Genomic DNA, 14,415 nt, shown 5'->3' on the forward strand with positions numbered 1-14,415 from the left:
GTGGTTTATGGAATGAATGACCTTAAGAGAAACACTGTAGAGTAAAAGTGTGAAACAATCTTGTCTGCAGTGCAGTATATACAATGTACGTCAGCTAAGTTTACAAGAAAAATAATTTTTCGGTAATTTAAATTATTTTCAAGTCATTTATTGAGTCAAGTTTTTCTTCATTGTCCTAAGTAATCACAGTTTTTAAATTTAGATGAGCAGTGGTGCGGGAGCAGCGGCGTAGCTCAAAGGGGCGGAGTAGGCCAAGGGGGAGGTGTACGCCAGAGGGGAGGAGTAGGCCAAAGGAGCCGTCAGAGGTGCAGCTGCGTACTTGGCAACCACGGGAGCAGCCACGGGAGCAATCACTGGAGCAGCCGCGATTCCATTGTAGTTCCTGGCGATCACCTGGCTACTGGTGGCGGTCACAACTGGAGAAGGAGCAGCCACCACAGGTGCAGAGTAGGCCAAAGGAGCGGTATATGCCAGGGGAGAAGAGTAGGCCAGAGGAGCTCCCAGAAGTCCTGGCTTGGCGGCAACACAGGCAACGATGGCGAAGATGACAACAGCCTGCAGATAAAAACACATTTAGGAAACCAAAAACAAAATTCAGAACACAAACTTACGGATTTGAACATTGTGATTTGTTTTGGTGCTTTCGGTTTGAAGACTTGAACTTGTCTGATATCACTTAACACTTTCCTTTCCGCTATTTATACACCCAAATCGTCTTCGTCTGTGACCTTAGGCCTTCGAATCCACTGCATACCAATATTTATTCGACATTCAGTAGTGGGAAATAACATAAAGTATGGTAAAGTGCAAATGGTAACGGGAGACTGTCGCAGCATTTAAATGAACTGAATACGCACGATCATGAGTCAGACTTGAATACAACTTTTGGGTATAAATATGCTCGACCAAAAGTAGTTGGACATCAAATCATTTCTAGCCTTCCCAAGAAGCAAACAAAGAAATAGCCACCATGTTCAAATACGTAAGTCCTTCCAGGAAGGAACTGTAGAATATTTTATTAATCAAACCTCGTTATTCGCAGGCCGTTGTTGTCCTCGCTCTCGTTGCCTGTGCTGCTGCCAAGCCAGGACTTCTGGGTGCTCCTTTGGCCTACACTTCTCCACTGGCCTACACTGCTCCTCTGGCATACTCTGCTCCAGTTGTGACTGCCACCAGCAGCCAGGTGATCGCCAGGAACTTCAATGGAATCGCAGCTGCTCCAGTGATTGCTCCCGTGGCTGCTCCCGTGGTTGCCAAGTACGCAGCTGCTCCTCTGGCGGCTCCTTTGACCTACTCCTCCCCACTGGCGTACTCATCTCCCCTGGCCTACTCCTCACCTTTGGCCTACAGTGCCCTGCCAGCTGCTCCAGTTCTTGTCTAAGAAGCTTTAAAAGTAATATAAAAATCAAACCAAATTCGAGTTGCTCCTCTTTTTTTCGTCTCCTGCTAATTGGATTTACCGATGGCATACTAAGACCGCCAATACCCACAGTCTGCTGGTGGGACATTCGAAAGTTTTCAAATGCCGGTCACGTAATGGCCATAAAAATTATTGTCAGCTCAGCGGCAGCAGCTGCCGTCCAATGTTTGTTACATTAAATTGTGCGAAATTGATTTGTATTCGAGGGCTATTCTATTTTTCGGCTTTGGGTACAGAGAATGGCAATTATGTCAAGGTCAAAGAGTGACCTGTGACCGACAGGAACCCTCGATTTTGTACTCGAGGAAGTGCCAATCACCTTGTTTGTGTACCTGATGGGCCAACTGTCAGTTGACATTCTTTTTTTGGAGAAGGCACTTGGCTTTAGATAAAATTAGATGAGAGCCTTCTGAACCTCTGCTGTCCTCCTCCTATGATAAAGTTTAAATAATATAAGGATTAAACCTTTGTATTGAGAATCGATGGTTACATATCATCAGGGGTCTTCTTAACAATATTGAGTTCGGCATTAAAGTTAAAAGCTTACCTTCTTTGCTTACCAAAAAAATCTAAAGCTAACAGCCCTTTAATTAATTGATGTCAAAGTATAAATTCCCTAAACGCGCTTTGATTACCAGTAGCCTATGTACGATGAAAGTGAACAATAAATTTCAGTATTATTAAAACGAAATTAAATTTGAGCGTTTCCATAATTTCTTTGCTTTTGAATATATCTGCTAATATTTCAAGATATTGTAATTTACATTTTAAGAGAATGACATAAAAATATATTTCATAGCTGACATAGAAACCATCCCTCACACCAAAATAGCATGCATAGCATATAATTTATTTTCATATGATGTTTCCGTCATAATATTTTATGTTAAAATCAACCAATTTTTTTTTAATATATATTGTCCCATTCTGACTACTATAGTAAATAATGCAAATATTTAAAGTTATAGGAACTGCAAATTTGTTTTGATTTATTTAATAGTACTTAAACAAGAACAGGTGCAGCTGGGAGACCATTGTAAGCGAGGGGTGCTGTGTAAGCTAAGGGGGCGGAGAACGCCAGAGGGGAGGAGTAGGCCAAAGGAGCAGCTGTGTATTTGGCAACCACGGGAGCAGCCACTGGAGCAATCAATGGAGCAGCGGCGATTCCATTGTAGTTCCTGGCGATCACCTGGATGCTGGTTGCAGTCACAACTGGATCAGGAGCAGCAACAACGGGAGCAGAGTATGCCAGAGGAGCAGTGTAAGCCAGTGGAGATGTGTAGGCCAAAGGAGCACCCAGAAGTCCTGGCTTGGCAGCAGCACAGGCAATGAGAGCGAGGACAACGACGGCCTGCGAATAAAGAGGTTCTGTTAACAAAATACTCCACAGTTCCTTCCTGGAAGGACTTACGTATTTGAACATGGTGGCTATAATTCTTTGTTTGCTTCTTGGGAAGGCTAGAAATGATTTGATGTCCAACTACTCTTGGTCGAGCATATTTATACCCAAAAGTTGTATTCAAGTCTGACTCATGATCGTGCGTATTGAGTTCATTTAAATGCTGCGACAGTCTTCCGTTACCATTTGCACTTTACCATACTTTATGTTATTTCCCACTACTGAATGTCGAATAAATGTTGGTATGCAGTGGATTCGAAGGCCTGAGGTCACAGACGAAGACGATTTGGGTGTATAAATAGCGGCAAGGAAAGTGCTGAGTGATATCAGACAAGTTCAAGTCTTTAAGCCGAAAGCACCAAAACAAATCAAACATCACAATGTTCAAATCCGTAAGTTTGTGGTCTTGGGTTTTAGTCCAGTTTTCTAAAAGTCTTTCAATCCGCAGGCTGTTGTCATCTTCGCCATCGTTGCCTGTGTCGCCGCCAAGCCAGGACTTCTGGGTGCTCCTCTGGCCTACACTTCTCCATTGGCCTACTCCTCTCCCCTGGCATACACTGCTCCTCTGGCATACTCTGCACCTGTGGTGGCTGCTCCTGCTCCAGTTGTGACCGCAACCAGCAGCCAGGTGATCGCTAGGAACTACAATGGAATCGCTGCTCCAGTGATTGCTCCAGTGGCTGCTCCTTTGGTTGCCAAGTACGCCGCTGCTCCTCTGGCGGCTCCTTTGGCCTTCTCGTCCCCTCTGGCGTACACCTCCCCCTTGGCTTACTCCGCTCCTTTGAGCTACGCCGCTGCTCCCGCACCTCTCCTCATCTAAATTAGTAAACTGTGATTACCTAGTGCAAGAAATATAAATCAAAAACAAAAGCTTTTGGCCTTTTATTATTCTTTTTACAAGCTAATTTATTCTTGATTATTATTAAGATTTTTCATGGAATTACTTATTGGTTCACTAAAAAAGTTCAATTTACAGGTCAAAAAAATCGTTTCCTCCCATATTTAGACCTTTCTATGATTCATCAGTGAAATGTTTGAGTACGGGTCTTGGGAATACTTTATTTGGTTTTGTAAATATTAGTTATATACACTTAATACTCTAATGGAAAAATCACTCAAGCCTTAAAGGTTTAACATTCTTAATTTAATAATTATTTGGTATTAATTTTTGTGTTTTTATATAAGTCCTATTGCTCTCAAATAGGAACGGCCGGGCGAAAAAAGCTAATTTACGATCAACAAAAAATATACAAACTAAAATATTTTTCTTTATTGTTACCTTTCGAAATTTATTTAATTTTTTAAGTTTGTAATTGAATATATGTAGTTTGTTATATGTTAATTTTAGTCGATTTCGAATGCTAGAAATGTTATATACTTATAAGCTTCGATAACTGGATCATAGATAAATTAATCTAAGCAAAAAAACAACTTTAATGAGGCTTGATTGATTTCACAAGGTGATGAAGCCCAATACACGCTTATGTTTTTTGGGGAATGATTTATTGATACACTCTAGCCAAACTGTCTTAATTTTGTTGATTTTGGAAATAAATGTATTCAATTCACTGTATATACACATATGTATCCTTTACAGCACTACATCCCTCTAACCAATATTATAACACTGCTATCAAATGGTATAAAAGATCAGTTATGGACAAAAAATTTGTATTATGCTTCTGTTTTATCGTTTATTTTTCTAGGTGATCACAGCTTATTAACTTAGATAAGGAGAGGTGCAGGAGCAGCGGCATAGCTCAAAGGAGCGGAGTAAGCCAAGGGGGAGGTGTACGCCAGAGGGGAGGAGTAGGCCAAAGGAGCCGCCAGAGGAGCAGCTGCGTACTTGGCAACCAAAGGAGCAGCCACGGGAGCAATCACTGGAGCAGCGGCGATTCCATTGTAGTTCCTGGCGATCACCTGGCTACTGGTGGCGGTCACAACTGGAGCAGGAGCAGCCACCACGGGTGCAGAGTAGGCCAAAGGAGCGGTGTATGCCAGGGGAGAGGAGTAGGCCAATGGAGCACCCAGAAGTCCTGGCTTGGCAGCAGCACAGGCAACGATAGCGAGGACAACAACGGCCTGCGGATAAAAACATATTTAGAAAACTGGACTAAAACCCAAGACCAAAAACTCACGGATTTGAACATTGTGATGGTTGATTTGTTTTAGTGCTGTCGTTCTAAGGACTTGAACTTGTTTGATATCATTCAATTTTTCATGTGGCTATTTATACACCAGAGCAAGACAAGACTGCGACGGTGACCTCAGGCAAACAAATTCCAACCAATGTTTACGTATTCCCCTTTCAGCAGTGGGAAATCACCTAAACTGCGGTAAAGTGCAAATTGTAACGGGAAACTGTCGCAGCATTTAAATGAACTGAATACGTCACAGCTGATTACTGTTTTTGGGTATAAATAAGATCGTATAACGGTAGTGGGTTATCAAATAATTTCGAGACTTCCAAAGAAGCAATCAAAGAAATAAAGACATCATGTTCAAATACGTAGGTCCTTCCGGAAAGGAACTGTAGAGGATAACATTTATTGAACTTCTTTATTCGCAGGCTGTCGTTGTCCTCGCTCTTGTTGCCTGTGCTGCTGCCAAGCCAGGACTTCTGGGTGCTCCTCTGGCCTACACTTCTCCACTGGCTTACTCCTCCTCCTTGGCCTACACTGCTCCTCTGGCATACTCTGCACCTGTGGTGGCTGCTCCTGCTCCAGTTGTGACTGCCACCAGTAGCCAGGTGATCGCCAGGAACTACAATGGAATCGCAGCTGCGCCAGTGATTGCTCCTGTGGCTGCTCCCGTGGTTGCCAAGTACGCGGCTGCTCCTCTGGCGGCTCCTTTGGCCTACTCCTCCCCTCTGGCGTACACCTCCCCCCTGGCCTACTCCGCCCCTTTGAGCTACCCCGCTGCTCCTGCACCTCTCCTTATCTAAACTGCTAAGCTGTGATCACTTAGAAAAATAAACAAAATCATGGGAATTTAAGTATAATTTTATGGCTCTTCATTGATCTTAAAAATATGGTTATAATTTTTGTTAAAGGGCTTGTAAAGCTGTTAAAGATATATTTGCGACACTCAAATAATTATACTTATAATTATAATTATATAAAAGAATCAATAGGGAGAATAAATCGATAATTTAAAGCCCTTTAAAATGTGGATATATGTACTTTATTTTATCGCAATTAAAGATTTATTAGTTAGATTACCTATTATCTTTGTTCAAGTTATCGAGGTTTCTATATAACTTTTGCAGCAATTCAAGGAGCAAATGGGTTGTTTAAACTTTTGAAAAGAATAGAACCCCCTAAACAAATTGTAGTTTTTCACTTGTAATTCCCGCTATCTAAAGCAAGTTACAATCTAAGCAATCTAAAACCAAAAAAATTATTGAAACCTAAACCAAATTATATCAAGGGTAAGCCGAAAAAGCGTTGTTTTAAATCTTGATCAAAAGAATTTACAATTGGTCAAAAGTCACAAAGAACAACCTTAATTGTATAGCTGTTAATATCAGTAATCAAAACTTTGGTTCTTTTTTATTAATTGTATTTTTTTGTTGATCATAATTTACACTTTTAGTTTGACTTTGTAACCATCTTGAATTATAAGGACAATTTTTTTATTTGAAAAAGAAATCCCAATAAAAGAAAGATTTGAACGGGGTAGAATAAATATAAGCTTTCTATTCTTCGAGTAAGTAATTTAAATAAAACTTAAATGGTTTTCCTTAAAAAAATGTAATATTTAATAAGTTAATATGTAAAACGTTATGTTCGAGTCTACATCTTATGGTATACATCCGAAATGTCATGCGGATAGTCGGGCAGCAGGCAAGCAAATATATTATATATTAATTCGTGTGATTATTCTGATCGAGAATATATATGAATAAATAACTCTATAAGTATGATAAAGTATAGATAAAGTTAAAAGGCAATAAATTCAGTTATGGTTTTTTTTAATTGTTCTAAGTGATCAAAAATTTTTAATTTAGATGAGGAGTGGTGCGGGAACAGCGGCGTAGCTCAAAGGCGCGGAGTAAGCCAAGGGGGAGGAGTATGCCAAAGGAGCCGCCAGAGGAGCAGCTGCGTATTTGGCAACCACGGGAGCAGCCACGGGAGCAATCACTGGAGCAGCGGCGATTCCATTGTAGTTCCTGGCGATCACCTGGCTACTGGTGGCGGTCACAACTGGAGCAGGAGCAGCCACCACAGGTGCAGAGTAGGCCAGAGGAGCAGTGTAAGCCAGTGGAGAAGTGTAGGCCAGAGGAGCACCCAGAAGTCCTGGCTTGGCGGCAACACAGGCAACGATGGCGAAGATAACAACAGCCTGCGGATTAAAAAAAAACACTTTTAGAAAACAAGAATCAAAATTCATACCACAAACTTACGGATTTGAACATTGTGGAAGTTGATTTGTTTTGGTTCTTTCGGTTTGAAGACTTGAACTTGTCTGATATCATTCATCACTTTTCTTGTCGCTATTTATACACCCAAATCGTCTTCGTCTGTGACCTTAGGCCTTCGAATCCACTGCATACCAACATTTATTCGACATTCAGTAGTGGGAAATAACATAAAGTATGGTAAAGTGCAAATGGTAACGGGAGACTGTCGCAGCATTTAAATGAACTCAATACGCACGATCATGAGTCAGACTTGAATACAACTTTTGGGTATAAATATGCTCGACCAAGAGTGGTTGGACATCAAATCGTTTCTAGCCTTCCCAAGAAGCAAACAAAGAAATATAGCCACCATGTTCAAATACGTAGGTCCTTCAAGAATTGAGCTATAAAGGATAATATTAATCGAACCTCTTTATTTCCAGGCCGTCGTTGTCCTCGCTCTCGTTGCCTGTGCTGCTGCCAAGCCAGGACTTCTGGGTGCTCCTCTGGCCTACACTTCCCCACTGGCTTACACTGCTCCTCTGGCCTACTCTGCTCCCGCTGCTGTGGTGGCTGCACCTGCTCCAGTTGTGACCGCAACCAGTAGCCAGGTGACCGCCAGGAACTTCAATGGAATCGCCGCTGCTCCAGTGATTGCTCCAGTGGCTGCTCCCGTGGTTGCCAAGTACGCAGCTGCTCCTCTGGCGGCTCCTTTGGCCTACTCCTCCCCACTGGCGTACACCTCCCCCTTGGCCTACACCTCCCCACTGGCGTACAATGCCCTCCCAGCTGCCGCTCCAGTTCTCCTGTAGGAACTTTGACTGATCTATAAACGTATTAAAATTAAAGGAAAACACAAAGAATTACAAGGGTTTCGATGGGCGGGGAAGTGCTGAACTGCTGGACAATTTTAATTGAATTAGCCACTGTCAGCGGGTCGTGGCCATAAACAACAGTAATGACCGACCACTGGCACTCCAGTGGCCATTTGCGGATGCAGCTCACGTAGCCAGTGGACAAGTTATTGGCCAGCGGCAGCCGTCGCTGGATGCGTGATATTTAAGAGTGGCCAAAATGGTTTGTTTTGAAGTTGCTGTCGACAAATACATGCAATTATGTCAAGGTCGCTGGGATGTCGAGGGCTAATGAACTTTTGAGGGCTAAGTGAATTAAATAATGACACAGTTCAAGAAAAGTAAATTTAAAATGAGTTCTGCCTTATAATTTAAATACCAGAAAAAATTAAATTCTAATAAATATTTATTCCCTTAATTCATTTTTTATATACTACATATATTTATACAAATTTTTTGGCCTAGATAATTTCTCTAGACAAGAAATAATTGAATTTTTAATTAGTTTAATTTTAAACTGGCTGACAAAATGAACTGCCGTTTAAATTTGTACTTACAAATTATATTACAATAAAATAAACGAAAAGTAAAATTAAATTCGTCCCCTTGATTTTACGATCTTTCTGGGTCAACAAAAATTGCAAGAAAATGGAAACCAGGAAACAGATTAAATTAAGTCTCTTTTGCAATTTTGTAGTAGTTCGTTATTTCTTGAAAAAAATGGGTTTTAACGTGCGGTCCATCCAATTCGATTTATTTTTATGGATTTGAAAGAGAACGTGACAACCCGGTAAAGAATTAGCATTCAGAAGGCGCATCGCACCGGCTAACTGTAATAAGCGTACTACTATAGCATTGTACATATATATCTCTTTATAACCGAAGGTATCCGAAATTATTTTGAAAGTGAAGCCACATCAAGGTTCAACAAATTTTTTGCAAATTTATTCAAGAGTAAAAATAAAAATAGTTCCAGTTCTCTACGAAATAAAAAAAAGATTTTGTTAAAGAAGGAAGAAAGTATGAAGCATTAATGCTTGCAATGTTTTTTTGTTTTGAATTTGAAGAATTAAAATCTGAGTTTAAAAAGTACCAGATTTAGGGTGATGATAGTATTTATAGCCTACATTCATACAAAACAGAAGCTTTCGTTTCTTTATAATTTCTTTCAAATATAAAAAAAAACAACACATGTTCTGTTGCCAATATATTTTTTAATAAACAAATAGCAAAGGTCAGTCAACCACAACCGCACTACAACCTTGACCCGGATGGCCAAAACAATATATGTTGTAATGTGGCCGTCCAGCAGAGGAGTTCCCAAAATCATTCGAGTGCGTTCATGTGTGCTTTCTACTGCTGACCAAAGTCGGCACGTGCTCAAAATGCTTAATTGGCCGGGATGCCTGGACTAGTCTCTATATATATATATTTTGTGGCTGCCAACAGGTTTTCAATGAAAATGCCTGGCAGCCAAAACCAAAGGGTTAGGTTCATGTGTGAGAAATGTTCTCTTGGACTATTGTTATCACCATTTTTGCTTAATTTCTGACCTGAAACACCAATAAATTTCAACCAAGGGTTGTGGTTAGTTTGGGATGTCATGCATTTAAGAAGAGTTTGCTAAGTAAATATAAAAATACGCTTGTGTCACTACCAATTAACCTATTTGTTAGTTTGCATTGCTCACATCAAGCGAATATGGTAAATTCCAAATGAAATCGAAATTGCAGTTAAAACCAATTTCTGTATAATTAGCCAGCGAGTGCAATTGGCTGCCCTTCGGGTTTTATGCCGTCCCTCAAAGACCTAAAACCGAAAAGCCACCAACTAATATTTTTCAGACACTTATAATGGGCCAACGGTCGGCGCACTCTAAGAATATTAAGTAGCCGCCACGTGTGCCATTCAGTGGTATAAATACGCCAGCGGCCGCCTTCGTTTGTCATCAGTCAGCTCATTGCTTTCAAGTCAACCCAAGCTCAGCTTTAAATCAAAAAAACAAAAAAAGGAATCATCATGTTCAAATACGTTAGTTTTGCTTTGCCAAGTAAATTTAATGGGTGTTTTTAATTAATTTCTTGACTTATTGTAGGCCGTTGTCATTTGCGCTCTGATTGCCTGTGTGGCTGGCAAGCCAGGATTGCTACATGCTCCGCTGGCAGCTCTTCCCGCTCCTCTGCTGGCTGCTCCTGCTCCAGTTGTGACCGCCGCCAGTAGCCAAGTGGTGGCAAGGACCTTCAATGGCATTGCCCATGCCCCGTTGATTGCCCAAGTTCCGGTGGCACCTGCTCCAGTTTTGAGGACACTGGCTGCTCCTCTAGCTGCTCCTTTAGCTGCTCCTTTGACTGCTCCTTTGGCTGCTCCCCTGGCTGCTCCTGCTCCCGTTGCCTTCGCCGCTCCAGTTCCCGCTCCTCTGGCCGCCCCGATCCTGAACAGAGTGACTCCGTTTGCTGCTCCCATTGCCACTCCATTTGCTGCACCCTACACCCATCCCTATGCCGCTCCCCTTTTGGCCAAATACACGGCTCCACTGGCCTATGCCCCAGCTCCTTTGGGCTATGCCGCGCCCGCTTTGTGGTAAAAGAAAAAACAAGCACATACACTCCATTCGTACCCCAGGGATTAAGCAACCGTTTGTGTGTTCAATGACTGATAGCCCTTAATAAAACTCGTTAAAATTGGTAAAAAAAAATAAAAATGCACTGCATTTTTTATTCTCGCCTCGTTGGGCTGATTTTTCAGGTAATTCGTAAAGGGTATTTGGATAAAGTCCTTTGACAAAAATATTTATGAAGCTGTTAAAATATGGTATTTATATTTTTTATTTTTTGCAAAAATGTATACCTTTAAAACTAAAGGAGTTTTAAAAAGGAAATGAAGAGTATGAGGATGTCTATGCAGAGATCCCATTTCGATGTAAGATTTGAAATTTTAAAATAATTATATGCCTTTACAAAATAAACTCCTAATACATGGGATTAAAAAGTGTGATTAACTAATATACAATTTGTTTTATAACATTTACATTTCTGAAATAAATCAACTCAAAAATACCCATTGAACTTAGAATATCCGTCATTTGTTGGTCCACTTTTGAGGTGTAACCTCCCATGACCACGAATACCCCTCAAACATGTAGAGTCAATCGTTTGTGTCGCGTCGTCGCTTTTTATTCAGGTCATTTGTGTTTCAGTTTCCCACATTGGCTTCGTCTACGCTTCTAAGGACGAATTATGGCACATGTATGTAATGTGTGTGTGGGGTTTTTCTGGTAACAAATATTGGTTGGTTGGGAGGTGGGTTGGTGGGTTGGTGGCTCAGGTCGTGGGAAGGCCACTCCGGGTCGAATCGTTTTTCATTTCCTTTTCATCGATATTTGCCATTCATTTGGCATTTGACAAACAATGCAAGAAGCGAAGCGCAATGAATGACCAATAAATGTTCAATTTACTTTCGTGTTTTCCTTCATTCTTTTTAAAGCCATGAAACAATGTGGGTAGCTTTAAGCTAAAGTTTGGCCGCAAACAACGCAACACCAGAAAAAAGGAAATTAAGAAAGTAATGCCGAGTAGAAAGCGAAAACTTAAACAGCTACACTACTAAGGCCTCTTTTCACTACCCCTCCTCCGGCAAAGTTTTCCACGATTTTCCCTGGGTTGGGGGAAATTTTCCATGTCGACGTTGGTTGATTTTCAACAGCAGCGCAAACGCAGCAAAGTTTATCCTCAATTAAACTTTTTGTTGTTGCGTAAAATTGCGCTTGAAGTTGGCCCCGGCATCTGTATCTGTCTCTGTGTGTAGCCCACATGTACACAGAAAAAAAATAAAATAACAAAGTGTCAAACATTATTTATAAGAAATTAATAATAATAAAGAAACCTTAAAGACTCTTAGATGTCATGATTGATTGATAATGTTAAATAAATAAATATTTTTGGCTTAAAAATACATGATTTCTTTCAGTGTATATGTATGTGCGATAGGCCATACGTCAGGCTCAGAGCGCCTGCACTTCCCATTCATCCGACTCTTCTCCCTTCCCAATCCTCCCCCATCTTATTCCATTTTCACTACCATCCACCATCTTCATTTGTTGGCTTAACTTTTAACTCCACTTGCCTTAATTTTTTGGGCCAAGTTTATTGTTGTTGTTCATCTGCTCGGCACAATTTTTCGGTAATTTCCGCCCTTGTCTATAGAAAGAGTTGGGGGGAAGCCCTGAACTTACTCATTTCCCAGTCCCCTTTTTCTGTGTGGTAGGTGGTGGCCTTTTCCTAACCATCTGAGCCTTAGAATTTCATTAGCTCGGTTCGCATGCGTCTTAATTTGTTGCATCATTGCCTTGTCGAGTTTTTCTTTTAATTGATTCAATATCAAGTGCTGTGCCTGGCTTCCTTTCACTCCCTGCCTTATTTATTATTATCTTCTGCTGCTGCGGGCGAAAAGTTTTTAATGCATATTTTCAAGTAATTACCAAGACTTTTTCATTAGGGCTTGCAAAATGATTTGCAAGTTCGGCGTCTGCGGTGCACTGGTTTTCATTACAAAACGTTATATTTGTAATTTTAATTTTAGCAAAAAACAGACAGTCTTACTGTCATTTTGTACAAAAAATGATGATGTATTCCCTTATAAAAAATTAAAAAGTAATAGAAACAATTTTTTAGAAATCAACCGGAAATCGATAAATTGATCTACAAAATTCAATAAAAACTTTTCCGCATCAACAAAAGTTGTCCTTGTAGTAAATTGAATAAATTTTGATTTTCATAGAAATTTCGAAACATACACAAAACTTTCTTAAATAGCTATAACTGGTTTAATATTTTAAATTACAAAAATAAATTTTAAATATAATCAAATATATTCTTTTGAAAATCTTCGTTGCGGCTGAAGATTATAACCCTTGGTTTCATTCTGAAAATAATCGCTTATTTATCTTGCAAAAATCGGAAAGCATTTTCATGGTCCATGAAAATGTTATTCGTTAAATATTGTCTTACATTTCAATATCATACGCTGCTCTTTTCAATATTTACTTTACATCTAGAAAAGACAGATGTACACATGCACATGCCAATGGTGCACTAAATTCTTAAAGGACTCGAATATCAAATATATATCCACACAGGAAGTGTGTGTGAGTATGGGCATGTGGAAGTACAGCGCAGAAATCCAAGCAGACAAAGCGAGCTAGACGTTTGGTCGGACCCGTTTCCGGTTGTGGTTGCTTAGGCCCCTGGATCCCGATTCCAGGATACCGGCATCCGAAAGGGATACGGTGGGTTCAGATGGGGGACTTGGCCAAATAACGGCACTCAGTCACTCAATGCGGTTGCTTAGCCTTTCAGCTACAGACCGCAAAAATCCAGCAGCCTTTTCTGGCTTTTGATATGACGACAACGGAACGAGAGCGAAGCGCATCGCATGGCGTATACGTTATGCACAGGGAAAAATAAAAAGCTTCGCTAGATTAAACTTTATTTCTGGTCTATATCGATTATGAATTTTAAGAACAAGCTGTTTTTAGTTTTAAAGGAAACCCTTGGGATCACTGGGAAACACTTTAAATTATTTAATCACGCAAAAATTATTTAGCAGCAATTTTTTTTGTTAAAAGATTGGATTATAAAATCTTTAATATTTTTCCAATTAAAAATTTTAAATTTAAATTACAACTACACAAATCAGATACTTAAAGAATTATATATCAGATTATTATATCAGATATTTAAACAATTATACCAATTATACCATGCAGGTAAATGATTTCCTGATGAAAGTTCAAAAGATCATCCAAGAGGCAATCAATTATTTTTGATTTTCTTCCAGTGTGCGTATACGTGATTTGTTTGCCGGAGCAATTTACATGCCCCGGCGATGAATGAGATGCGAGATGTGCGACCGGGATGGCATGCCAGATGCCAATGGAGATGGTGATTCGAATGGAGATGTCGAACGCCGGATTCTTCTGCGTGTGTTGCGGGCAATGTGGGCGGGGGTATTGTGGGTGTGGCTGCTGGCACTTTGACATTTGGCACCCTCGCGAAATTTTCAATTTCCGTATGCCAGGTGGCGTCCGGGCGCAACTTTAATCGCCCCGAAATGCAAAGCCAAAAAAACGACGCGTGGTTAAGCGTCTAAGTAATGAGCAGCTGTCGGATACCAATTTGCATGCACACACAAAAAGCCAACGCCAAATGCAATTGACAATGGAACGAATCGACAAAAGCTTAATCAGAACTAATAGAAAAAGGCATCGGGTGGCTGGTGAAACAAAAAAATGCTTTGGCATGTCTGTTTCTGGATGCCGGCAACGCTTCACTTCCTGTCAATT

At 40.5% G+C, this 14,415-nt stretch overlaps 8 protein-coding genes across 8 annotated transcripts; 4 read left to right on the forward strand and 4 right to left on the reverse strand.

Moving 5' to 3' along the window:
- Positions 1–183: 183 nt before the first annotated feature.
- On the reverse strand, positions 184–656 carry LOC108051575 (cuticle protein 38-like). The gene is made up of 2 exons (XM_017133714.2): positions 612–656; positions 184–555 (listed from the first exon to the last, which is right to left on the reverse strand). Exons 1-2 carry the CDS (start codon positions 621–623, stop codon positions 199–201), a joined length of 369 nt encoding a protein of 122 aa, XP_016989203.2. The 5' UTR covers positions 624–656; the 3' UTR covers positions 184–198.
- A 283-nt stretch (positions 657–939) lies between these two features.
- Positions 940–1,381, forward strand: LOC108051571 (cuticle protein 38-like). The gene is made up of 2 exons (XM_017133710.2): positions 940–982; positions 1,043–1,381. The coding sequence occupies exons 1-2, from the start codon at positions 971–973 to the stop codon at positions 1,379–1,381; spliced, it is 351 nt and encodes a 116-aa protein (XP_016989199.2). The 5' UTR covers positions 940–970.
- A 1,042-nt stretch (positions 1,382–2,423) lies between these two features.
- Positions 2,424–2,870, reverse strand: LOC108051576 (cuticle protein 38-like). Its single transcript, XM_017133715.1, has 2 exons — positions 2,832–2,870; positions 2,424–2,771 (listed from the first exon to the last, which is right to left on the reverse strand). Exons 1-2 carry the CDS (start codon positions 2,841–2,843, stop codon positions 2,424–2,426), a joined length of 360 nt encoding a protein of 119 aa, XP_016989204.1. The 5' UTR covers positions 2,844–2,870.
- Positions 2,871–3,160: 290 nt separating this feature from the next.
- On the forward strand, positions 3,161–3,639 carry LOC123037443 (cuticle protein 38-like). The gene is made up of 2 exons (XM_044458113.1): positions 3,161–3,211; positions 3,268–3,639. Exons 1-2 carry the CDS (start codon positions 3,200–3,202, stop codon positions 3,637–3,639), a joined length of 384 nt encoding a protein of 127 aa, XP_044314048.1. The 5' UTR covers positions 3,161–3,199.
- A 905-nt stretch (positions 3,640–4,544) lies between these two features.
- On the reverse strand, positions 4,545–5,016 carry LOC123037444 (cuticle protein 38-like). Its single transcript, XM_044458115.1, has 2 exons — positions 4,958–5,016; positions 4,545–4,901 (listed from the first exon to the last, which is right to left on the reverse strand). The coding sequence occupies exons 1-2, from the start codon at positions 4,967–4,969 to the stop codon at positions 4,545–4,547; spliced, it is 369 nt and encodes a 122-aa protein (XP_044314050.1). The 5' UTR covers positions 4,970–5,016.
- Positions 5,017–5,292: 276 nt separating this feature from the next.
- Positions 5,293–10,735, forward strand: LOC108043777 (calphotin-like). Its single transcript, XM_044457747.1, has 7 exons — positions 5,293–5,328; positions 5,389–5,749; positions 6,829–7,073; positions 7,665–8,029; positions 8,222–8,298; positions 10,087–10,106; positions 10,171–10,735. The coding sequence occupies exons 1-7, from the start codon at positions 5,317–5,319 to the stop codon at positions 10,657–10,659; spliced, it is 1,569 nt and encodes a 522-aa protein (XP_044313682.1). The 5' UTR covers positions 5,293–5,316; the 3' UTR covers positions 10,660–10,735.
- On the reverse strand, positions 6,825–7,276 carry LOC108051572 (cuticle protein 38-like). Its single transcript, XM_017133711.2, has 2 exons — positions 7,225–7,276; positions 6,825–7,163 (listed from the first exon to the last, which is right to left on the reverse strand). The coding sequence occupies exons 1-2, from the start codon at positions 7,234–7,236 to the stop codon at positions 6,825–6,827; spliced, it is 351 nt and encodes a 116-aa protein (XP_016989200.2). The 5' UTR covers positions 7,237–7,276.
- LOC108051573 (cuticle protein 38-like) lies at positions 7,561–8,059 on the forward strand. Its single transcript, XM_044458114.1, has 2 exons — positions 7,561–7,604; positions 7,665–8,059. The coding sequence occupies exons 1-2, from the start codon at positions 7,593–7,595 to the stop codon at positions 8,031–8,033; spliced, it is 381 nt and encodes a 126-aa protein (XP_044314049.1). The 5' UTR covers positions 7,561–7,592; the 3' UTR covers positions 8,034–8,059.
- Positions 10,736–14,415: the final 3,680 nt, after the last annotated feature.

This window comes from Drosophila rhopaloa, unplaced genomic scaffold (assembly GCF_018152115.1).
Source record: "Drosophila rhopaloa isolate 14029-0021.01 unplaced genomic scaffold, ASM1815211v1 contig_163, whole genome shotgun sequence".
NCBI lineage: Eukaryota > Metazoa > Arthropoda > Insecta > Diptera > Drosophilidae > Drosophila > Drosophila rhopaloa.

Excerpts from the sequence above, each read along its gene's own strand:
- LOC108043777 (XM_044457747.1), top strand. Across the intron at positions 5,750-6,828 it reads CTACCCCGCTGCTCCTGCAC|ATGAGGAGTGGTGCGGGAAC; the intron begins CTCTCCTTATCT and ends TTTTTAATTTAG. Across the intron at positions 8,030-8,221 it reads GCTGCCGCTCCAGTTCTCCT|CTCACGTAGCCAGTGGACAA; the intron begins GTAGGAACTTTG and ends TTGCGGATGCAG.